Source organism: Halictus rubicundus, chromosome 17, assembly GCF_050948215.1.
Source record: "Halictus rubicundus isolate RS-2024b chromosome 17, iyHalRubi1_principal, whole genome shotgun sequence".
NCBI classification, from domain to species: Eukaryota; Metazoa; Arthropoda; class Insecta; order Hymenoptera; family Halictidae; genus Halictus; species Halictus rubicundus.
Window position 1 is genome coordinate 467,803 of NC_135165.1, and position 24,318 is coordinate 492,120.

Here is a 24,318-nt window from a genome sequence, read left to right on the forward strand (position 1 = left end):
ATTTTGATATTAGTACTAGTACTACGTCACATCAAGACTAGCAACACGTATGACTGGATCCTTTACCTGATAGTGCAGCTCAAGTCGTCGCATGATCTCCTTGGCCAGAGACAGCAGCGCGTTATACTTCGTCGTGAGCTGCGTGATGGCATTAGAGATCCTAGTATCAGCGCAAGTCTCCAGCAGCATTTGAGCCTTCATGTTAAGCCGATCCAGCTCCTTCTGCCAGTCGAACAGCGTCTGCAAGTGAATTTGGAACTGCTCCAGGACGTTCTTCTTCTCTTCCAGGCTATCCTGAAGCTTGTTAAACGATTGGACCAGTTGTTCTGTCTCCGTGAGCCACTCCGTAGCCTCGGAGAATTGATCTTCGTACTCCGTCCATTTCACTATTCCTATCTCTAGCAGGCTCTTCGTGTTATTCAGCGAATCCCTGATCAAGAAGACAACGAAACCAACGATTTAACTAGGGGATAATACAGTATTTAATTTTCTGGAGCAAAAAAACTACACTCATCAAACCTCTACCTTTAAAAGAAACAATCGCTAATCATACTCACACATAGCTATCATACTCCTCCTGAAGCAATGCCACTTCCTCCTCAATGATCTCCTTATCTTCTTCATTAGCAATCTGGCAGGCAGCATTGCCCTGTTCCAAAGCATGCTCCAGCTTCTTCTGGCCTTCAGGTAACTCACTCTGCAGGACCTTCAGTTGGGTAATCTTATTAGCCAAGGACTCCTTATCCCCAGTTGGTTCTGAACACTTTCCCAGCCTCTCTTTAGCAGCTCTGATCCACTGGATAAACTCATTACCACTATCGATGAACGCCTGATGCAGCTCAACAGTCTCTTTCTGCTTAGCATACAACTCCTGCGCCTGTTTGCTGAGAGTTTCATACTTAATAGAAATCTCTGTAGCTGGAGTAGCTTGTCTAAGATCCTCTGCCTTAGTAGTAACCGACTGAATCATCGGTTCGAAAGCCACAATGTCCTGAACGATGCTGTTAGTCTGTCTCAAATTAGCCTTTCTCTCACCAATAGCTAAAGAGCTCAAACCAGCTAGGCCTTTTCTGGCTTTGGACACCTTCTGCTCGCAGACTTGTTGCAGTTTGGCTTCTCTATCGTTGATCCATTGTTGCAGCTGCAAGTAAGATGAACTATAGTCTGCCCATTGGAGGAGGCTCGTCTCCAGATGCACTTTAGTGGTCGAGATCTTCTTGACCAGCCTCTCCCAGTCGTTCTGGATCTCTTTGAGCTGCGCGTTGATCTCTTCACGTCCATCAGACCTTGTATTCCTCATCACCTTCTCACCACAGTTAACAGTCAGGTGCACCAGATTCTGACCCTCTTCTCGTTTCCTCAGCAATTCCTGGATGTTATCCAATCTGTTCTGCAGCTCCTCTCTGCTGCTGGTAGAAGCAGCCTCAGTTCCTTTACGAATGATCTGTTTAGCGTTCTCAATCCAAGCGTGAGTCTTCGCCAGGTTAGCCTCGTACTCCTTATGCTGCGCAAGGTTTGTTTCTACTTTGTTCAACACGTCCTTCGCCAGGTTCACCTGCACCTGGTAGCGCGAATTAAGGTGACGCAGCTGATTGTTGACGTAAGTGTCTAAGTGAGAGGATAATAGTCCTGAGGCTGTCTTGTTGAACCTGTCGATCTGTTCCTGACCCTTCAACAGGTTCTCCAGGATCTCCTTGACTTCCAGCACCTGCTTCTCTTTTTCGGCAACGTTGGGCAGTAGAGAGTTCTTCTGGGCTTTGATCAGGATGTCGAACTGCTGAAGCCAGTCGCTCAGACGTTCGTACTCGTCCTTGTAGTCGCGCCATTGGCTCACTGTTTTCTCCAGTTGGTCCTTCTGCTGCTTGATCTCTGAAATTTGGAAAATGGAAAATGGAAAATTCTGAAGTGAAATTAAGTGCTACTTTTATGAAGAAATTACAACAGATTAAACAATGTTCAGTTACTCTGCACTTCAACCAAAATTCCTACTCACCTCTGAACAGTTCCTCGAAGCTCTGCGTCAGAGCCTTCACCTCATTCTTGATGACCTCCTGTCCCTGAGGACTGGTACTGGCACAGACAACCTTGCCAGTATGCTGAAGATGTTCCACAAGCAGCTCACCCTGGGCTTTCTTATTCAGCAAGCTCTCCAATGGCGCCACAGCATTCTCAATCGCCAGCTTGTCACTGAGAGGTCTCTGTTTCATCGATGGAATCTTCTCACGTGCTCTGCTCAACCAATTGATGATATCATCATGAGCTTCCTTATAATTCCTGTGGTCCTTATACTGCTCCTCTCTTTCAGCCAACAAGGATTTGATCTTCTCAAATAGGGTATCGAATCTATTCAAAATACTCTGGGCCTGTGAGGCAGCTAGACCTTGAGGTCCACTGGCGATCATCTCAGCTACCTTGATCTTCAGACCATCCACCTCGATGTTCTCACAACGTACCTTCTCTTCCAGAGCCTTTATACGCTCCAGCTGACATCTTTTCTCGGACATAGTTGCCTGGAAGGGCAAGAAATCATTCAAAGCAGACTGCATATAGTCCACAGTCTTATTCATCGACTGGATCTGTTCTAAAAGCCCAGCCCACTTGTTGATGGAGTCATCAAGGTTCGTCTTGGCCTCTAGCATCTTCGAAGCCAGTGCACTCCACTGTTCCTGCAATTTTCCAACTGCATCGTTGATAGCTCTGTGCCCAGTGGGTGCAGTGTTAGCGAGAACAGCCTGAGCTAACTCCACGATCCCCTGAACCTTAGCAAAGCCATCCTCCTTGTACAACAACAGATCCTGCACGATCTCCATCTTGTTTTCCAAATCCTTCTGAGATGACGCTCCGAGGTCAGAGCAGTAAGCCAGCTTCTTACTAATATCATCCAACCACCTGGTACACTCGGCAACTTGATTATCAAACTCCTGATGACTGGTGACATACTGATGCCATCTACTGTTAAGATCCTTCACCTTGTTCGAGATCTGCAGGTACTTGATACTCAACTCTGACATCTGAGTCGTCCTAGACGTCAGATTCTTGTGCAACTGTTGAGCCTTTTCTGTTACAGCGTCGATCTCCAATTCCTTCGCACGAACCTGACCCTGAAGAGTCCTCAGCAGCTCCAGTTGATCCTTCTTTTCCTGAAGGGTAGGTTTCAGATCCACGGCATGGAGTTTGGTGTCTGTCTCCCTCATCCAAGCAAGACACCTTTCCCTGGAGGTTTCGAACTCGTTCCACTGCTGCAGCTTGTTCTCCAGAGTCTCTATCGTCGAAGTGACAGCAGTAACTAGACTCTCCCATTCCTGTTGAGAAGAATCTATCTGCGAGCGGATGTTTATCTGCCCCGACTCCAACGTCCCTGGTATCACTTTCTCACCGAGAGCTCTAATTTGCTGAACTCTGGGCTTGTCTTCCGGCAAACTTTGCAGAAGGTTCTTCAGACGATCTAGGTTCGAATGAAGAGAAACTCTCTCGAGCTCAGTGTCGCCCCACAAAATGACAGCGTTGTGAGTGGCATCCAGCCACTCGTGGGTGTCCAACACCGCCTTGCTGTACTGCTGATGGTCGCTAACTATGCCTTCATACCTTTCAACGTACGCTGCAGCTCGCTTCAGCACTGCTGAATGTCTTTCATTTAACTTCCTCAGGATTTGTCGCACTTTCTCTGCAGAGTCTGGAAGATTTTCAGCTTTATCTCTGAGATCTAATAGATCCTGTTGATGAGACTGAACATCGTGTAAGAAGGTGCGATAGATTTGTAATTGAGCTCTCTTTTCGTCCAATGTTGTTTTTAGTTCGATCTCAGGCTTTAGTTGAGTCTCTATAGTGTTCAGCCAGTTTTCGAAGGCTTCGTTCGACTCATCGAAACCTGACCATCGAGAAATCTTTGATTGCAGCTCGCGTTCTGTCGAGGAGATGCTGTCGTATAGTTCTTCGAAGGCCTGTTGTAGGTCCAGGAGCTGTTGGCGAACAATTTCTCTACCCTCCATGCCAGTTGTTGGGTATAATCGTTCTCCTGCTTCCACGGTGTTGTTGATTAGGAGTGTAGCTGCTGATTGGCGGGAGAGCAGATCCTTCAGGGTGGAGACGTTGGAAGTGAGTTCTTGACGAGTGCTGCTGAAGTCGTTCTTGATGGATTGGTAGGATGTTCGGGCGTTAGCTAACCATTCTGAGCACTGCTTGTAGCGTTCTAGGTAGGCTGCGTGGTCTGCTACCGCTTGCTCGCATTTTTTTACCAGCTCCTGTAAGATTTAACAATTTGTAATGGTAGTCCTAGATTCTGCTGGAGTCCTGTCAAAAATCCTCTAATTTCTATGAAATGGTAGTTCACCTTGGCTGTAGCTTGTATAGACTGGAACCGGGAAGTAATTTGCTGGACACTGGCAGAGAACCTGGTCTCTCCGCTTATCTGCATCAGTTCCGATGACTCGTCGCTCATCTTGTCGAACTCTGCTTCATTCTGTCTCAAATTCACGATCAACATCTGGAGAAGATAATTAATCTTGAGTTCTAATGATTCTTAATACCATTGTTGTAATAGTTCTTGTCTGACCATGACTCGAGTGGAGCAAAATGGTATGCAAATGATGCGGAGCACAAGGATGATGCTTCATCGTAACGGGATCTCAGAAACACAGTTCTTTGATCAAACGTGCTCAAAAGTGACCGCATGCATCGAGGCAACAATGATCGAATCGTTTCCACAAAACAGAAAGTGTCAACTTTCCAAAATTTGTCTTGATCGTTTGAAATTGTCATTAACGTGTTCTCACAGGCTCTTTTTGTGGAGTGTAGGTGATCGTAGCGAGTGTAGTACTCAAAAAACGTAAACACAAAAATCATTGTCGAGCAAAAACGTGAAATAACCATCCCATTCGTTAATGCAAACTTCCTTCCACATTTTTGGAAGATGAACTACAGAAACATAATCACAATCGTTAATCTTCTATTTTAAAAGAGCAATTGCGTTTTTGTATTTCATCTTAGAAAAATATAGAAGACAATTAGCGTTGTTTGGGGGATGATCTGACAGCTATGGAAAAGTAGAGAAATAGAAGAAAGATAGAATACAGGAGCTTGTACAGAGAAACAGAGGAAGAAGAAGAAGAACAAGAAGAAGAAGAAGAGAAGAAAGGGGACAGTAACGAGAGAGAACTGTAGAAAAGCGTTCACACGCCTCGCCGGAAGAGTCTTCACTGACTCTTCAAGGTTTCTTACTTGGTCGAGGTGGTCTCCGAGGGCCACCAGTTCCGTCACTTCCGTGTCCCACGACAGGGCGGTTTTTTGTAGTGCCTAAGGAAGTTTGCGAAATACAGTGTCCCATTTTATTCACACTTTCTCTGTCTCGTATCTTTTCCTCTTCTCATCAAATCAAAATGATCAAAATTCAAAAATAGTACCTCGACAAAATCGTTTGTAAAAATTGTGTATGCAGTGTAGTGTAAGTTATTAAAAATAATTAAATCCGAAAATAACTTGTACTGCAAGTGTGTGAACATGTGCCTTCGTTCAGACTAAAATTAATCTAATGAACTGAATTGAAATTCGATTTTTCTTTGAAGGTGTACCTGGTATTTTTCGAGCTGTTCTTGCTTCTCGTCTAGGCTGTTCTTCAAGGAATAATTCTTCAGGGAGGATTCTGCGTCAGCTAGCCAGGCTAGCAATCTCTCCAACGAATTTTCATATTCGCTCCATTGTTGGATCCTTTCTTCAATGCAGCGGATTATGTCCGTCACTGCTGTGGCGAACTTCTTGTGCTCGAATCTGTAACGCAAATATATGTAATATAAAATTATTGTAATAATGACCTAATACGTGTAATATTAGATCAGTGCACTGACCGAATATACATTTATTATACCTTAAGGTGGCCAGGTCCCTCTCCATGGACTCCAGAGACCTCGGCGTCAGATTATGAGCGCTCTGAGCAACATGCTCGCTCAATATATTCAACTTCAGCTCTCCCTCTCTTTGACCATCTTGTAGCTCCATGATTTTCGTCAACTGAGCTTGAAGTGCAGCTTTATTACCAGTATAGTCACTGTAATTAGCCAGCTGTTCCCATTGCTGTTTCTGGTAGTCTTGATAAGACTTCTGCAGGTCGTAGAATTGTTGGAAAGTATCCAGCAGGGTCTCCAGGTTCGTTATATTCTTCTGAGACATGTCGACCAAGTCCTCGTACCTTCCTGAGACCGAGGCAGCCTTTTGCTTAGCGTCCGATGGAGCTTGCACTGTGTACGTCAATGCATTTGCTTTCTCTGAGACTCCCTCGATTATGCGTTTGTAGGCCAGGATCTCTTGATGCATCGCCTGGAAAAATCGTGGAACATTTTGGTTTACATTTTAATGACTAATGACAGTACCATCGACGTATAAAAATCTTGAATTACCTTGCTTTTCAGCAGCTTCGATTTTATTTCCTGAAGAGACGACCAAATAACTGAAGAATCCTGTTTGACGGACCTCTCCATAGCATCCAGCCACGCCAGGATCTGTTGCAGAGTCTCCTGATAATTAGACCACTGCAAGGATTGAGCATCCTGTCTCTTCTGCTGCTCAGCTATTCCCTCAACAAGCTTGTCCCAACGTTCCCTGGCTTGTCTCAGCTCGTGACGAATGAGTTCTCTACCTTGAGCAGACGTATCTGCTAGGATCCTCTCTCCGAAGGATGTCAAGCTTCCCAGACGATGCTCGCCTTGTTCTTTCTCGGTTAGAAGGATCTGCAATCTTGAGACCTTCTCTTCAAGGTTACCACCTGCTTCGTCCTTCTTTAGACTCGATAGACTTTGTTCCAATTGGCTGAGCCAGGAGTCGACAGACTTCAGCTTCTCTTCGTAGGCTCGATGGTCGTCTACGATGCTCTGGCAGCGTGTCACTACCTCTTTGCTTAGCACGTGCAGCAGTTGGTACCTGGAAGACAAAGTTAGTTGTCTTGTCAATCTCTTGCAATTCAGCTAAAGCGTTCAGAAAATTCTGACATAAGAATTTGAATTGTGTACCTGTTGCTGATCTGCGAGATCAGAGGCTTGATGCGCTCCACGCCGCTAGCATGCTGCAGACTATGCGACTTGTCGACGAATTCGTCGATCTTGGACTCTTCTTTCAGTATGGCGTCGCGTTTCTCTCTCAAAGCTCGCAGGCGAGCCTCCTTGTCCTTCAAGGTAGGTTGCAGCTGTTGGTCCCTGAAGGCAGCCTCCATTGCGCAGAACCATTTCGTGTGTGCTTCAAGTTTGTCCTCGAAGTCCTGCCACTTCTGCAACGCTGCCTTCTGCTTGTCCTCCACGGATTCTGGAAAATTCGAAAATTGTAAATTGTAATGAAAAAAGTTCCCAATTCTCGCAAAGATAATTCTAGCTACCTATTTCGTTCAAGTACTGCCGCAGATTGCTCTCCAGCACCGAGATCTCCTTATTGATAGCGTCCCAGCCTTTCGGAGCGGTCCTCTTGATCACCGCATCGCTAAGCTCTTTCAGCTTGCCTAGATGCTCAGCTCCGTGCATCTGATCGTCCCTCAACGAGGCCAGGGTGGCCAACCTTCTCGATATATCAACGCGTTCTCCAGTTAGATCGTTGCACTCTGCGAGCTTGTCTCTCTCATTGTTCAACCAATCAGAGAAGCTCTTCACCTGCAGATTGAACCTGTTGTGCTTCTCAACACAGTCAGCCAGGTTCTCCAACAAGTCCTTCGACTTTGCCACAATATTGTGGAACAGTTGCTTGATGGACGGCAGGAAGACGTTCAACGAGGTGTCCTTCGTCTGATCGACCAGCTGTTGTGCCTTATCGCAAACAGACTCTACCAGCGACTGATGAGACATGATCTCCTGGTGCATGATCTTGTGGTTCTGCAGCTGAGCCCTCTTTTCCTCTAAAGTACACTTTAATTCGGTATGCTGATGCATCGCTCGTTCCACATCCCTGAGCCAGGCAGTGAGCTGTTCATGGGACAGTGAGAACTCCGCGAATTGCATGAGACACTGATCCAACTTCTGCATGGTGTTCTGCAGGTCCTCGGAGAACCCGTCCCAGAGCGTCCTCAAGTTCCTCAACTGCTGTCTAATGAGCTCCCTGCCCTCTGGGGATGTATGAATGTAGAGCTTCTCTCCCAAATCGATCACTGATTCGAAACGAGCATTCTCCTTGGTTCTGGTGTCTCCCAAGTCGCGAATCAGCTTCTGCCTGCTCTGCAAGACGGACAAATCGCCAACAACTTCGCTGTGCTTCTTCAGCTCCGCTTGGATGTCCTGGAACCACTGCAGCAGCTGGTTGTACTTCACGTTGAACGCGTTGTGCTCCTTCACGAACTGCTCGTACCGCATCACGGCCTCCTTGATCTGGTTCTTGATGGCCTGATACTTGGTCGTCAGCCTAGACACCCGGGTAGCTAAATCTGCTTCTGCTTCAATACTCTGGCTCCTCTCTATAGCAGCGTTGAACTCGCTTCCCTTCGCTATGATACTCTCTTCGAGGCTCTTTAGCTTCTGCAGATGCGCCCTCTTGGCATCCTCGGTGCTCTTCAGGCTCTGGTCCTTCAGCTGCGTCTCCGTCTGCTTGATCCAGACCTCCAGGCCCTCTACAATCTTCTCGAACTCTGACCACTGATCGAAGAGCTGCTTCAACTTGTCCCTAGCAGCAGCACACTTCTTCAAGAAATCGTCCCAGATCTTCCTCTGCTGTTCGAAGTTCGTCAACAAGGCCGGGTGTCCTGGCATAGAGGTCTGTTCTAAGACAATATTCAATTGTTGATTGCAATCGAACAAAATCCTCTCGCCCTCAGCCTTGTGCTGCAGCAGATTCTCTATCGACGCGATCTTGTTCTGCGCCGTGTCCCTCTCCACAGAGAAGTCTTCGACAATCGGTGCCCCTTCGTTGATCACCGTGCTGATCCAGTCCCGAGTCTTCTCGAAGGTCTGAAGGTAAGCCTCGTGATTGGAGACGTGCTTCTCGGCGATGTTGATCCTCCCTTCTACCTCATTGGACAGCTTCTCGTAGGCCTCGATCACGTTGCCCAGCATGTCGCTGGCGTCGTCATCCGGAGCAGTTCTCAACCTGTCCTGCAACTGCTGTAAGATGTTCTTATGAACGCTGACGTCTTGTGCAACAGCTTTATACAGATGCAGAGCCAGTTTCTTCTCTTGAAGCGTCGGGAGGAGTTCTTGCTTCTCTCCCAACTTGTTCTGAGCATCGATCAGCCACTGCTTCACCTGCGAGAACTTGTCTTCGAAGGAGGACCTGTGCATCATATCGCTCTCGATCTTCTTGTAAATCACGTTTGCGCGGTCTGCCATCGCGTCCACACGGTTCCTGAAGTTCCTCAACTCTGCCCTGATCATCTCCCTTTGATCAGGAGTGATTCTGGCGAACAATGCTTCTCCAGCCTCCGCGGTTCTGTTGAGGATAGCCTGGCCAACTTCTCTTTCCTCAGCGAAGGCCTTCAGCTCCTTCAGCCTAGACTGGTAGAAGGTGATTGGTTTAGGGCCAGTGATTTCATCGAACACTCTCAGAGTCTGCTCAGCCTTCTCAATCCACTTCTCCAACTTCTTTTTGTTCGCACTGTACTGGTCCCTGTTCTCCTTCAGCTCCCTCAGCCTGTTCAAGTGCTGGGCCAGGAACTTCAGAACATACTCGTAGCGGGTATTCAAGTGGCCTATGTACTGGTTCACTCGGGACTCCGAGCTGACCTTGGTGATGTCTTCTGCTAGAGCTGTCAGCTCCTTCAGTTCTCCCTCGTACTCTGCCACGGTCTTCTGCACTTGGCTCATTTCAGCGATCTTCTGCTCGATGTCCTCTAAGTTCAACAGCGCTGAAGCCTCCGCCCTGATCCTGTTCTCGTTCTCTTTCAACCAGGTTAACACGTTCTCCGATGTTAACTCGTAACGCTGCCATAGAGCTATATTCCTCTCCAAGTCGGCCTTGATTTTCCCGTAACTGGATTTCAAGGATTCAAGGTCGGTGCTGACCCTGTCTCGATCAGCTTTTAACGATGCCATTGTTTCAGCGCTCTCCACCGAACCTAACAGTTTCAGGGAATTGTCAGTGTCCTCTTTTCTGGCGATGCAGTCGGCGATTCCAGCTTCAACGTCCATCAACGACGCCATCTTCACTTCAAGGTTGTATCGATCACTGCTCTGCTCAGGCTCGCACCAAGCGACCTTCTCCTTCAAGGTCGCTACCATGCGCTGAAGAGCGCCGAACTTCTCGTGGTAGAGCTTCGTCAAGAATGCTACCAAGGTGGCGATTACTTTGTTGGCGTGGCTGGCGACGCCGTCTCTGCGAAGCTGAAGAGCCTGCAACTCTTTCGGTAAAGTCGACCTGGAGATACTGGGATACTCTGTGGACATCTTCGTCAAGGTCTCCTCAACTTTAGACAGAGCATAGTCGCACTGTTCGAGCTCAGTCTTGAGCTCCTGGCATTTGTTAATTCTTCCAAGGATCTTCGTGTTCTCACCAGTCAGATCATCGCATTTGATGATGTCCTCTCGGATCTTGGATATCTGGTCGCCGCACCTCTTCATCTCCTGTCTGATGGTCCTCTCCCTTTCGTTCATGGTCGATGTTAATGACTCCAATTTATCAGCAGAGCTCTTCACAACCTGGAACTGATCGTCAAGCAACTTGCGCAATGAATTCAGGGTCGGAATATCCGCGTCGTTGTTCAGCTTGGTCAGCTGATGGATCTTGGCGACGATGTTCTGATAAAGTTGCTGATAGCCTGGAAGTTCCTCTCGGTACCTGAGCAATCTAGCTTGACAATTCTCGGCGTCGAGTTGACGGTCGCTAGCGCTGGTCAAAGCATCGTTGGTGTTGGTCAGCCACTTGGTCAGCTCCGTCTTCGACTCCTCGATTTGCTTCCAGATGATCACCTGAGTCTCATGCGTCTGCAGTTTCTCGCTGATGTTATTATACGTCTCCTGATAACGCTGTCTGACCTCATTCAAGTCGGACTCTATCAGTTCCGAGTTGAATCTAGGCATCAGAGAAGCCTCCTTCGTCAGCTGCTGAGTCTTGGCGTCCATCTTATCCAAAAACTGTTTTCCCTTCTTCAACACCTCCAGCGCCTTCTTATGTTTATCCAAAGTGATGTTCGCTTGGGTGACATCATAAGCGGTTCCCTTGACAGACTGACACAAATTGATAGCCTCTTCGACAGACTTCTTCACCTTCTGCCTAGCATCTTCGTATACCTTCCAGTCCGTGTTCATGTCCGCATACTTTTTCCTCTGTTCACGGAGAAGTTCATTAACCTTCTCCCAATTGGCATCGACAGACGAAAGGACAACCTGGATGTTGGTTGTAGATCTTTGGTCCTCCTTCATTAAGGTGCTGCCTTCGAAATGGAGGATCTCTTTCTCTTGTTCCCTCTTCTGGTGCTCCTCGATCAGCTGATCGATCTTGTCCACCGCTGGCGCCAGCTGTTTGCAAGAGTCCACGTTGTAGACCGTCTCTTGAAGAGCTGTTTGGGTCTTCAGTATCTTCTCCGTGATGCTCTGCTGCAGAGTTCTGAAGTTGTTCCACCTGGCGCCTAGATTCTCGAGTCTGTCGCGCTTAGCGGATATCTCGTTCTTCAGGGCCATAGCTTTGTTCTCCAAATCGATCAGCAAACCCGAAGCTGACAGGGGTTTGCCTTGTTTGTCCCTGATCTCAATTCCCATGGCACTGTCAGGCAACGGGTGTTGCTTCCAGCCCTCTATCTTGTCGTTGATCGTCTGCAGCTCTGAAGAGAACCGATCTAAATCAACGATAGTCGGCTTCCTGGCTTCAGCTTCGTACTTGCAGTGACTCAGCTGAGCATTGGCATCGTTCAACCAACTTAGCAACTCGATCCACTTCTCTAGGCCCTTCTTCTTCTGCCTCAGATCATCCTCTAACGCTTTATACTTCTTCGCTAAGTTAGTATAGGTCTCATCGAGGGCTGCTGCCTCCATGACAGAGCCTTTCGAAGACAATTGTTTGACTTCATCGTAAATCGCAGCGAAACTAGGCTGTTTCTCAGAGTGTTCCTGAATGTATGCGTGCACTGCCTGAAGATTGGTGTCAACGCTGTCGACAGTAGCCTCGCTGATCTCTGCGATGTTCGATCGCAATCGAGACATCCAGTTCTCGAAGTCTGCTATCTTCATCTGGAACTCTTGACGAGCCAGCAGGGAGTCGGACACCTTGTTAATCTGCAGTCTAACTGTGTCCGCAAGTTTGCTGACTCTAGATTTGATGTCTGACACTCGGGCTTTCAAGTTGGTGGCTCCCTCCAAGGACAAGCCGTGGCTGATGTGGTCAGACACTTGTGTCAGCGATATTAGCTGAGCCTGGTGATCAGAGATGGTCTTGTTGAAGTCCTTCAACCTTGCCAACTCCTTCTCCAGCACTGACACTTCCGGTGTCTGAGTGTTAGGCTCCACTAGCACTGTTTTCTCCGATCTTTCCAACCATTCATTAAACTCTTTGATCTCCGACTCGAAACTGTTCCAAGAGGTTACCAGCTTGTCCAGTTTGGTAGTTGTTTGGACTGCTATGTCGTGGACAGCGTTCCATCGAGTGTGCACAGCGTCGACTTCATCGGAAGCTGAAGTCTTTCCTGAAATTCGCTGACTGACCAGAGACAGGTCCTGGATCTGGGGGAAGTGCTGCTGACATCTGACTTCAAACGCTCTTGCGGTCTCTAACATCTGGGCTGCCTGAGGCAGAGTCGTTGGCTTACTGCCGATCGTGGCAGCCTTCGATTCGGCTTCCTCTATCCAGGGTTTCAGCGCTTGAATACCCTTTTCGTACTCCTTCCAGGTATCCAGGTTCTGCATGGCAGTCTGCTTTTGAAGTACGATGCTCTTCTTCAGGGTCTCAAGGGTCTTTTCCAGGTTTAGGATATCGCTGCGGAGCTGCTTGCCTGGGACCGTCTCGCTGTCGCCTGGAAAGAGAGGAATAATTAAAATCTCCATTTGTTTCATTCACCTTCCTATATCTTTTGTCTTGAATCTACCAACTTACCTCTCACCAGCTTCTGGGACTCCTCCTCGAGGAACTTCAGGGTCCTGCTTTTCTCCTGGACCTCCTTCTGGATCCTCTCAGTCCTATATACCACCTCTTCAGGGGTGGTGGACAAGTTCTCAGCATCGGCAATCGACTGGGGACTCTGCTGTGTCCACATCTGCAGCTCGTTCAGCTTCGCTTGGAACTTGTTCCACCTGGTGCTGTGCTCCTGCAGATACACCACCTTCTCCTGAACAGTCTTCAGAGTCGTCTCGATCTTCTTCTCTGTCTGTGTGATCTCTTTCCTGAGAATCTCTTTCTTCTCGGTAGGAGCAACGTCCGTTAAGTTAGCATAAGTCTCGCGGAGCTTCTTCAGCAACTCCTCCGCTGACTTTCTCCAGCTGGAGCTGAAGTCCTGTTTGTTCTGAAGATCAGAGGACACTTGAGAGGCGTCATAGTAACTGGCAGAATCGATTTTTCTTAGCTCTTCTTCGGCCTGCTCGATCAACTTCAAGATTTCGTCCTTCTGGTCCAGATAGGTGTTCCACAATTTCTGGGAGCTCTTCAGGGACTTCAAGCTCTCCACGCTCTGTCCGTAAGTGTCGTTCCAGCTGGACTCGAGCTGTTGAACTTCCATGGACACGAATTGAGGAGCATGCTGGTCTTTGAGCAGATCTTTGCCTCGTTGCAGCATGCTGACTATGTTCGATCTCTGCTGCTCCAGCTGACTCAGCCTGGTTTCCTGATGGCTGACCGCGCTCTGCAAAGTCTCTGGACTCTCCAAGACCACGTCCACCTTTGACTGCTCGCGCACCTTGCGCAGCAGAGTGCACACCTCGCGGACCTCCTTCCTATAGGTGTAGCTCTTCGAGTAGATGTCCGTCTTTGTCATAGTGATCTCGATCGTCGGTATCAGATTCTTGTAACGTGTTATCAGCTGTTCCAACCGGTTTTGCTCGGAGAGAGCCTCGTGGTCCGATCGATTCGAAGTCAAACTGTCCAGGGTCTGCACCAGCCACTTCATCTCCTCGCGCTTGCTGTCCGCTTCCCGACAGATTTTCTGAGAAATGAAGGTAAGCATCGTTTAATCAGATATCAGCGATCGTCCAAGGACTAATGGCAGCGTTAGTTCATCGCATATTTGAAGCTCATGGAGTACTGTTATAGTTACCGTTACTAGGTGAATCTATCCGTCACGAGGAAAGCAGACAATTTACAATGATTCATGTTAAACAAAACGATATTTTCTAGCTTGAAGAAGTTGTCAGTATTTGTGGGGATGGATCCTCACCTGGAATATCGTTTTCTCCGTCTCGAACTCCTCCAAGGTGTTCACCTCGTGCAAGATGGTCCTCAGGTTGCTGTCCACGTGATCCATCCATCTCACCATCTCATCGAACCTGAAGAAGTCGCGAAAGAGAAAGGAAAAATTAGCAAAATAGACTTTGAAGAGAACAGAATGTGATGTAAAGTGTTCAACCCAGAAAACAACGTACTTCTTCTTGTAGGCAGCCCACTGTTGAGGCACCTGCTTCAGCTGTTCCCTCAGGCTTTCCACCCTCTGAGCAGAGTCCTCCCAGAGTCTCTCAGCGTTCTGGGCAGCCTCGGCAAGACTATTATCATCGGGTTTCAGTTGACTGTAGGCCTTGCTGATCTTCTTCAGGGTCTCCAGACATTTCTCGATCTCGAGTATGGTGCCTCGTTTCACGAAGAACTCCTTGTTCCTTTGTAGGATGCTCTCAATATTGTCGTTCTTCGTCAAAGCCTGCTGTTCGGCATTCAGTTCCACTTCGAGGTCTTTTAGATAATGCAGGAAGGTAATCTCGTCTAAACGAAACTCGAGTCTCATCAGATGAAGAGGCGCGAAGGTCAGCACCTCCTTCCAGCGTTTCTGAAGAGCCTCCACAGCCTCGACAATCGGAGCTTGTTGTTCAACCGGCAAGATGTTCTTCAGATCTTGACCAGCATTCACGAAGTTCTGGATCCATTTCTCGTTGACATGACTGAAGAAGTCTCTATGATACTCAACAGACTGTCTGTTATCCGTATGTTTGTCGTTCATCATGGTCTCGGCTACGTTTAGCCACTCGGAGACCTGTCTCTCGCACTCTTTGAACCTGGTCCAGCACCTGACGGCTTCCTGAAGACGTTGCTCCCAGACCTGAGCGGCCTGAGATACTCTGTTGAACCTATCGTTCAGTTCCCTCAAGGTTTTACCGCCTTCGGCTGAGGCTACATCAGCGTGGCTGTCCACGGATTTCACCATGCTGGTGAACACCTTGTTCTTGGACTCCAACATCGATCTATAGTAAAGAGTCCTAGAGAAGAAGGCCTTGTGGCGATCCAACTGAGCCAGGATGTGCTCCCTGCCTCCTGAAAGGTCTATGCTAGTCAGCATCCTCTCTGCCTCGTCCAACCAGGTAGCTATCTCCTTCTGCCCAGCTTCCAGAGACTCTTGTTGCACCAACAGCTGATGGTACAGGTGCAGCTGCATAGGGATCAAGGCTCGAACCTTGACCAAAGCCTCTTTCTCCTTCTTCAGAGTGTTCATCATCCGGTCCACTTCGTCTCGAGATAGATCCTGAATCAGAGTTTGGAACTTCTTGCTGATGCTCTTGAAGAGATCCTCGACCCCTTCGACCTCGTTTTGGAAGACCTGCAGCTTCTCACCATAGGCTTTAATCTTCTCGGTAGTTGTCAAATCAGTGGCTGCTAGGGCAGTTTCGACATTCCTCAACCAGCTCTGCAAGGTCTCCATCCCGGCTCTGTAGTCTTTTCTGTTTCTGATCAAATCGCCAGCGTGCATGTACTGTTTGGCCTCTTGGAACAGAGACTCCCATCGTGATGTAAGGTTCATGTAACGTTGCTTTAGCTGAAGAGCTACTGGCTCGTCTGAGGTTGCTATCAAGAAAGTCACTGTGTCAGAGAGTTGCTGGTGTTTGTCCTTCCAGACACTGATGTCCTGGAAGAACTCCATCTTCTCTTCTTCGGGCAAGCTCAGGGCAGGTTCGGCGCGGATCAACCATGTTTCAAATTCGTCTGAGATTATGTTCCATCTGCGCCAGTAGGCTACCACCTCTTCTAGCATGCTTTGGACGCAGCGCAGGTCCATCGAGACGCTCTTCCACTTGTCGCTCGTCTCCTTCATGAAACGATCGATGCTCAGGCTTTCCTCTCGATCTGAAAGTGGGTAGTTAGGTTTTGGGTAAGTTTCAGACAGGACTGAGTTAGGTGCAGAAGATAAGAGACAACCTTCGCACTTACCAACATCGCCCTCCCGTTTATAGTCTTCGACGACCTGTTGCATATCTAGATAGGCCTTCTGGAACTCCTGGAAGATCCTATTCCGGGACACGAAGTTCCTATACTGTTCTAGCATCAGATGCACCTTCTCCTCGGTGCCATACTTCACGCTCCAACTCTTGAGCTTGGTTTCAACTAGGAATAAGAAAGCTACAAGGCAGCACTTGTGCTCCAGGAACTTTAATCGAATCCTCCTCTTAGCAGCACGGTCTGGTAGGCTATCAAACCGAGTTGCCATATTGGTCAATTGCTGAGACGGTACGTGCAACGATAGCTGAGAATTGCTGGCTGCATGGAACTTCTCCGTCATCGTCGGTAGGTCTAGGAAGAACTTCTTGTGGTCCTCTAGTTTGTTCGAGATTATGTTCGCTGTTTCCTCGGTCATCACTTCGGGGATGTCGTTGTCGGAGATGAGGAGGGCTTCGGCGCGAGCTAGCCACCTGCCGGCTTCGCCTAATTCGCCTGGAAGAGCTGAGTCTAGGCTCCAGAGCCAATGTAACATCTGGGAACAGTGAAAGAAGGATTTCAGAATTGGCAGACCACTTTTAGAATGAAGAGACGTAAGTTCGGGTTGATAGATTTTCCTTTAGAAGTGGCTTACAAGAATTTCGAAGGTGTTCCATAGGTTTTGTACGCGTCTCCACGAGTCTCTGGTAATACTAATCATACTAGGCGTTTCTACAAGACGCTGAAGCTTATTATACACCACCAGATGCTTGTCAGCTTCTGTCTTCAAGGCAAGATAGTCCTGTAAACAGACATTACTCGTCACAATCCTAAATTACCTCTAACACCACCTCAAAATATCCATAATTCGGCTATTTAACAGTGAATAACAATCTAACAAAACGGACTTGATACTCAATATCATACCGAGTCCTTCATGCTTACCCCATAGCTTAATGGGAAAGAGTTAGTCCTGTCCATCTGCTCCAGGTTCCTAATTTTATCGCTGAGCCAATTAAACAATGCATCGTACTCGTGCTGCACAGCTGCGAAGCAATCCGCAGCCGTGGATCCAGGTTCTGGATACTTGTGTAAAAATTGCGCGACGTATGTCATGATTGATTTCTCGTCAGGTTGGGGAACGTCTACATCTTCGGGGTCGAGGAGTCTGGCGATGCCTAGCTCCACTTCGGCCACCTGGAACGCTGTTTCCAGGCGAGCTCGGTTCGACGCCTCTCTCATGGCTGCTATGTTCACTAGGTTTTGTTTGATCGCGTCGATGATGGCCAGGAACGCGTTGCCATCTCGCCAGCTCTCGCCGAAGTCGCGCACCTGGATGCCCACATCCCTGAAAGTTCAAAATTAAGGTCAAATTAGAGCCATTAAATCGCTCCGATCGGTAGAATAATTTTTCTGGACTGTTTAGGGTATACTGACTTGGGCAAAGCGTTGGTGACCCATTGCAGCAGTGTCTTCCTCGCACCCTGCTTCCATTTTTCGCTGCTGATGCGTTTCCTCTCGCTGGCAGCCGATCCCTGAGTGCTGAGACTTTCCAAGCTGCTCTGGCTGCCCCACGTGTGACCGAGATACTCTAAAGCTCTGGTGTTCTCCTCGATCTAGAAACACAGGCGATCAATGGTCCACGAACATAGGAAACAATTAACTAGAGAGAGATAGAGAGAAAGAAAGAGAGAGAAAGAGAGGGAGAGAGAGAGAGAGAGAGAGAGAGAGAAAGTGAGAGAGAAAATCCAGGGGGAAAAAGGGACTAGCGTGCAGTCTATAGTGACGCGTAAAGTAATCATGCAGGGTGTGTATCATCGTTCCTCTCTACAAAGAGAGATAGAGGGAGAGAGAGAGGGAGAGATTCTAGAGATCTTTTATGTCCGATTAAGGGCACAGCAATCCGTTTTTCGTTTCTCTGGTTCGGTTTGATAGCTACTCACCTTCTTTCGATCCGTCGATCGTAGCTTGTTTATGTAGAATAAACACGGTTAGCAGAATGCAAAGTGATTTAGATTGATCCTAACGAGGTCTAAGTTCTCTTTGACAATTGAAATGAAATCACCTTTCCTTCTTTTTTTTTTTTTTTTTGAAGGAACATTTTACGCTAAATGGTCTACAATCTCCGTGTCTTTTCTTCTGTTTTTAAATGTGTATTGCGCAGATTTCTTCGAAATTTATATAACGAGGATTATAAATCGGTTTCGAGAGACGCGCCGAGGATTCGACATCGAAGGATATCGATTCGATCGACCGTCGTCAATGCCCAATTAATCTCCGCTGTCGCAGCGGCGTAGATCGCCACACGCGCGTTTATGTAATTGTTAGACGCGGCACGGGCGTTAGATTTAAGCAACTACCGCATACTATTCGCAAGAGTGCTTCTTGTAATCAGTTCGAACAGAAGACTGTCTACCTGGAAGTACAAGATGATCGTCCATATCAGGCCCAGTACCACGGGAGGTCGTCCGTCGACCAGGTCCGATGAGTTTATGTTCACTAGTTTAATCTGCGAACAAATCAGTGGGTCGTCAATATTTTGGGGAAACGACGTCAGAGAATTTGAAGAAGAAGTGGGACATTTTCCAAATGCAGGAAGCATTAGGAGATTGAGGCTGATAGGAACAGAATGACTTTGAAATTTGCGTTCGTCCGATCAAAGTCTATAAGGATCGATTGGCTATCGAAACGTAAAATTGGTTTCGGCCAGCGTAATTATTCGTTGCCCCGGAATCTGGTGATTGAAACTTGCAATTTCTTTTCCGCGAAACTGTGCTGGACGTAATTGACAATCGTCATGGACCGTGTGGTGCTCACCTTCTTGCTCTGCAGGAACTGCAGCGCGGTGTTGGCGTTGCTGAGAAAGTGCGGTCTCTTCAAATTACGGCCCCGCTCGACCGGCTGCGAACAGAAAACGCATTTCACCGGTGTGTGTGTGTGTGTGTGTGTGTGTGAGAGAGAGGATTCTATCGATCAGAGAGTTATACGACTCGCAGCTGCTGCACACACGGACTCACCAGCTTCTCGCCGGATAGCACCTCGAGCAACGCGAGTAGGCGTGTGCCATCTTTAAGATCCTCGATCAAGTCCTCCACGCGGAACGGCGGCATTCGCTGAAAATAAATGTTATGGACACACTGGTTATTCAAGAACGAGATCCTTAGAAACGATTCCAGGAACAGAGGTATTCGTACGTTCACAGGCTGATTTGACTTGCTAAAATGATTAAAACAAGAAGTTTTCATTTAACTTTTGTTGGTTGAAAACAATTAAAAGAGCGTTTGTAAAACGGAGCTACGAAAGTAGGGTGTTGCATAAATATTTGCAACGATTGCGCAGCGAGATTGATTTTTCCGTTTCTTCTGCAGCGGACAGATCGAGATCTATTTTTGACCGAGCTGTGCAAGATGAAGTCATCGCGACAGGTTAGCATCGGGTTACACACACCGGTAGATCGTCGGGGAAGTTTACTCCGATGCAATTTTTAAAATCGCGTCGATCCGCGATCCACCGAATCCGAGAAGGCTCGCACGCGGCTTAAAGTAAGCAACCCGGAGGATCGTTTATAAAGAGATTCTCCGGGTGAGTAAACGTCGTTTCTGATGAGACAGTGCCGTGGAATATATTTTTTGAAAGTCGATTCGTGCTTCGATATACTCGTTTAATAATAGACTTCGCGCGTCGAACAGCGAAGTTTCGGCCAAGAAGAGTTCGAGATCCGAATTTCCGGGTGCCGCCTGGGCCCTAGAAAATTTTCTGTCGACGGGACAGGGTAGAACGCAATGTCGTGCCGGTTCTGGGGCATGCATGTCGCAAGGAAGTGGAGAGGGATTTCTAATTCAAGTTTCGAAGTATCCGGAAGTGCGGAAGTAGGGGAGCAGTATCGAGACCCGCGAGCCAGGCACGAGTTATCCCAACGAACTTCTGATATTCGTGATGAGAAGTAATTTCGCCGATCCCTTATTACGTAGCAGTCGCCGTGGAAAAAACGACCACGATGTTTCGTAGACGGGAAAATATTTGTTGACGTACCATCGGCGACCCGTTCCCTAACGAACGACGAGAACAGCCACGAGGCGCACCGTTTCTTCATCTTTCCGATCGATCCTGGGTTGCCGACCTCGCGAATAAAGATTTGCTTACCGAAATTTATGATGTCACTCACCTTCGAGAGATACGAGTTGATCCAGTTAACGAAAGTCTTCTTCTGGACTCGTTCTTGTTCATCTGGAATGAGAAAAAAGCAATTTATTTAAGAGAGTTCTTGAGGGAAGAATTTTTATACATAAATAGGGCGATTCTGCGTGGAACAGTTTTTGAAATGACTATAACGGACTCCAGAGGGGAGTCGTCTTCAAGATTCCAGAAAGAGGAACGGCAACGCCCGGCTTCGGCCTATTTCCTCCATTTCAAGGACACGAAATCCAGCATACGGCCGCCGCCATTAATCTTGAGAACGTGCCGAACCCCAAGGCTACCTTGTCGAATAGTATCCACGAAGTTTGTGTCTTTACGTAACCAAATTATGTCTCCGTTGCAAAATTGTAAAAAATCTTTTGCGCACGAGACACGCATTTATTGCTCGTCTCCGCGAATATCGTTAACGTATTCCTCCGTAGGCGGCTGGATTTGCAAATAATTCCTCCGGCTATTTTCGAGAAGAAGCGAATTTGCAAAGCAGTTATACAAGTTGTGAATCGATTCACTGAATTATTACGGAAATATTGTAATTCGATGGAATCAAAAACCACGAAATTTGTCAGAGACCGTCTAACAGAAGAATGATTTAAATCTGTAAAGGAAGGATGAATGCCTAGACGAAATCGCCCAGAATAATTTTGAATGAATCCGTCAGGCCAAGAATAATTCTGACACGGTTCCCAGCTCGGTTGATAGCGAAACAAAAAAAAAAAAAGAACGGTGCACGATAATACGTGTAGCGGCCGGAGTAAACGATTCAGTCTTGACTTACATTACGTCACCGTCAATTGCGTAGTGCTGCGATCGTTACATTGTGCGGTCTCGAGTCGCTCGTGTCGGAAGCGCCAGGCCTTCGAATTTGCAAACTGTCCGGCGAAAGTATGAATTCAGACGCGTCGAAAGCGTCGACCCATGAAAAATTCATCCGCCGCTGGCCAGAGGTATTAATACATCAACGACCAGCGGCTGGAAACCTGTTTCTCGCATTGCAAATTTCGCAAAACCGTTTTCATCGCCGGACGACGCCGATACTAAACGCGGACCTTTAACATATTCACTGGACAACGGGACCCGAGCATTTTATTCCTAGTTTCCGGGAAAAACTACTTTCTGTCCTCCTCCATCGGTGCACGAAAGTGCATAAACGTCCACGGTCTACTTTAAGAGAATTAATCGCTTCCAGCACTCACTCTTTTCGACCGAAGTAGAATAGGACCATCGAAGTCAGACAGAGCGAGACTGAGCTCAAAGAAAAAGGAAGAATTTCTTTCGATAAAGAACTCCTCACTTTTTAGCCGAAGTAGAATAGAACCGTGGAGGTCAGACAAAAATAAGTTTTACGTCAAAGGGAAAATTCATAGATTTATCGGCCGGTGTCTTTTAAGGCTCGAAAACAGGGGGCCAAACAATCAGCATAAATTTCTGACTATTGTGTTCGAGGAGACATCCTGCAGCTTCGGTTTCCCCATAGCGTCGACGAAAATGGAGACTGCAGCCGAAGGTGTCGCGCGTCTAACACCATCCGCGACAATGCGCCGTGCATTTAAATAACGCGCGCGAGTAGAATATTCCTGCGCGTTTCATATGCTGTCGGGCGCGCCGCTTTTAAATGACGCCACGGACTCGTAATTTTTTCCTTTCGCTTTTATCTTGGCCGGCCCATCGCGATCGTTACCAACATCTCATAAAATTTATCGTTATCTTTCTTCCTCTTTCTCCTCTCTCTCTCGCGAGCGATAAAAACCGTAATTTATAATCCACTTTGCGGAGGAGATCGAGACGATACACTTTGCAAACCGTGGTGCCTTTTCGTTGGGAGGCGATGTAATTGCTGGTGGAAATGCGCTCTCTCTTTTCGGGCTGGCTAGGGTGCATAAATTAGGAGCCGCGGGTAGACGAGTGCCTCCTTTTTTGGCTGGAAGTTAGGCGAATAGGCAGCGAAAAAACTTTGCCAGATAGCCACCATCTTCCAATTTTTATAACAAACAATTTATGAAACGCCGACTAAACGACGTGCTGTTCGAACCGTCGAAACTTTTACGATCCCATAAAATATCTCTCCTCTGTTTATAATATATTAAAAATGATAACGATCCTCCTCGCATGCATCGGCATTCTCGATTACACTCACCGAGCAATTTAAATCGCATTACCAGCGAAAACCCATAAATCTGCCATGGTGGTTGCTCGCCACCATATCCAGTTTAAATGTTCCATGGATGCAGAGTGGTGTGTTCGAACGGGAGAGTCAAACACGGTACCGTTTATTAATTCACGGTGCATTTAGGACTGCAAGATTGATGCGGGGGCCCCGAAGAGAACACGCGCGTAATGCGCCGTGAAATTGCACGGTCCCCGGTGAAGTGTATAATTCATTCGCGAATTGTCGCTAGACGAACGACACGTGAACTTTGCAAAAACTCGTCGACGGGTAAACGAGCCGTTGCCAATCCGCGAGACAGAAAGAGCCACGGGGATTCAAGGTGTGAACGAGATACGGTGCGCAAGTACCGTTTAATGACTAATAAACTTTGTATTTGAACGATTTAATGGCGGTGGTAAGGCTAGGATGGGAATGCAGAGTGCAAAAATCTGTTTGCGTGCGACTGTGGAATGTTGCAACGATCGTGGAAAAATTCTGTGGAGAAAAGAAAAAGTGAGAGAAGATGCAATCCGAAGAAACAATTGACGCAACTTCGAGCAGTGACTCCGACACACGTGGATCCCCGCGTAACAATTCGTAGGCTGTCTTCTTCCGAGTGATATCTCTTCCCTTTACCCGGTTCTTTTTTTCCCCCAGCGATCGCCACTGACATTTAAAATTATCCCGGCTTTCACCCCCCTCCATGGACGTTTTCCTTCAGAAAAGAGGTACACGCATAAGGCGGACGGTTGTATAAATTCGTATTTTTAGCGCTTTCGTCTGCGATGTCGAAAGCCCAACCCGCGAAAAGGAAGGGGCGGTCGTCGAAGTGGGACAAGTTCTCGTGGATGAGCTCACTATACTCGACGCACGTTCTATCTACCGAAGAAAAATCAATTCTTCCCGTTCATTTTCCTAATTTTTCTGCCAACTGCACAGTCTATAATAAGAAGTGATTCCGAGTATATGGTTGCCGGATCCTAAGGCGAGACAATCGCGGAAATGGTAATTGCAAGCCAACAGGAACGAGTTCGATACACGCCAGGAAAGAAACAGTAGCCGCCACCGTTTGTCAAGGATATCGAATCTCGCAGGAAAGCGATACCCGCGACGAATCTACGATTTCCTTTGGTTCATCAACCGTGTATTTCTGCTGGGGTTTTTTTTATCGGGCCGCGGTACACTATATTTACGGGTCGGTGTGTGTTTTTAGCATGATCACAGGCGGGAGACGCGAGCGAGCGAAGATCAAGAGAATCGGGACCCTCGTCCTGGCCACGAAAGCTTTACGAGCGTAATTTTAACCCGTTTGTCGCGAATTTCGTGGAAATCTCCCAATTATCCTCGTTTCGTTCCGAAGAAAAACTTACGAGCGAAACGCACGGTAAAAATGTTGCTGCGAAGTGAAAATGATTTTTCAGAAAATAAAGATTCTTTGACTCGAGCCTATCTTTCACGCTTCAAGGTGTAACCCCTAAATCGAAGGTTAGTGGATTCGTATTTTGATCTGATTTCGCGAGAGAGAGGTATGGATAGGCATTCAACGAAACGAGCGGGGAGTGTTCGATGATAAGGGAACGCAACCTTGACATTTGTCGCGCGATAAGAGAATTGATTTATTGAACGAACGAGAGAAACAACTTGGCGACGCATACAGCATTAGCATAACTCCACGTTTTAATGATCTGCGGGCTGGGAGATGTCGTTCTGTAACTTTTCTGCACTTGGAGGATCGGTGCATTTAATATTCGACGACGAACGCGATT

General features: G+C 47.5%; 1 protein-coding gene across 2 annotated transcripts in view; it reads right to left on the minus strand.

Annotated features, from left to right (window-relative positions):
• The window catches only part of Msp300 (Muscle-specific protein 300 kDa), a 102,116-nt gene that overhangs the window by 68,567 nt on the left and 9,231 nt on the right, over positions 1–24,318 (minus strand). For both annotated transcript variants that reach the window (XM_076802613.1, XM_076802611.1), the window contains exons 2-22: positions 20,375–20,436; positions 19,227–19,322; positions 19,027–19,110; positions 18,626–18,718; positions 17,647–17,825; positions 17,155–17,557; positions 16,865–17,011; positions 16,225–16,765; positions 14,457–16,140; positions 14,252–14,360; positions 12,979–14,020; positions 7,358–12,898; positions 6,999–7,287; positions 6,390–6,909; positions 5,861–6,309; positions 5,568–5,763; positions 5,218–5,292; positions 4,331–4,483; positions 1,994–4,241; positions 558–1,869; positions 67–430 (exon numbers count right to left, since the gene is read on the minus strand). In XM_076802613.1, the coding sequence (XP_076658728.1) occupies positions 67–430; positions 558–1,869; positions 1,994–4,241; positions 4,331–4,483; positions 5,218–5,292; positions 5,568–5,763; positions 5,861–6,309; positions 6,390–6,909; positions 6,999–7,287; positions 7,358–12,898; positions 12,979–14,020; positions 14,252–14,360; positions 14,457–16,140; positions 16,225–16,765; positions 16,865–17,011; positions 17,155–17,557; positions 17,647–17,825; positions 18,626–18,718; positions 19,027–19,110; positions 19,227–19,322; positions 20,375–20,436 (15,587 nt within the window). The remainder of the gene's footprint in view (positions 1–66; positions 431–557; positions 1,870–1,993; positions 4,242–4,330; positions 4,484–5,217; positions 5,293–5,567; positions 5,764–5,860; positions 6,310–6,389; positions 6,910–6,998; positions 7,288–7,357; positions 12,899–12,978; positions 14,021–14,251; positions 14,361–14,456; positions 16,141–16,224; positions 16,766–16,864; positions 17,012–17,154; positions 17,558–17,646; positions 17,826–18,625; positions 18,719–19,026; positions 19,111–19,226; positions 19,323–20,374; positions 20,437–24,318) is intronic.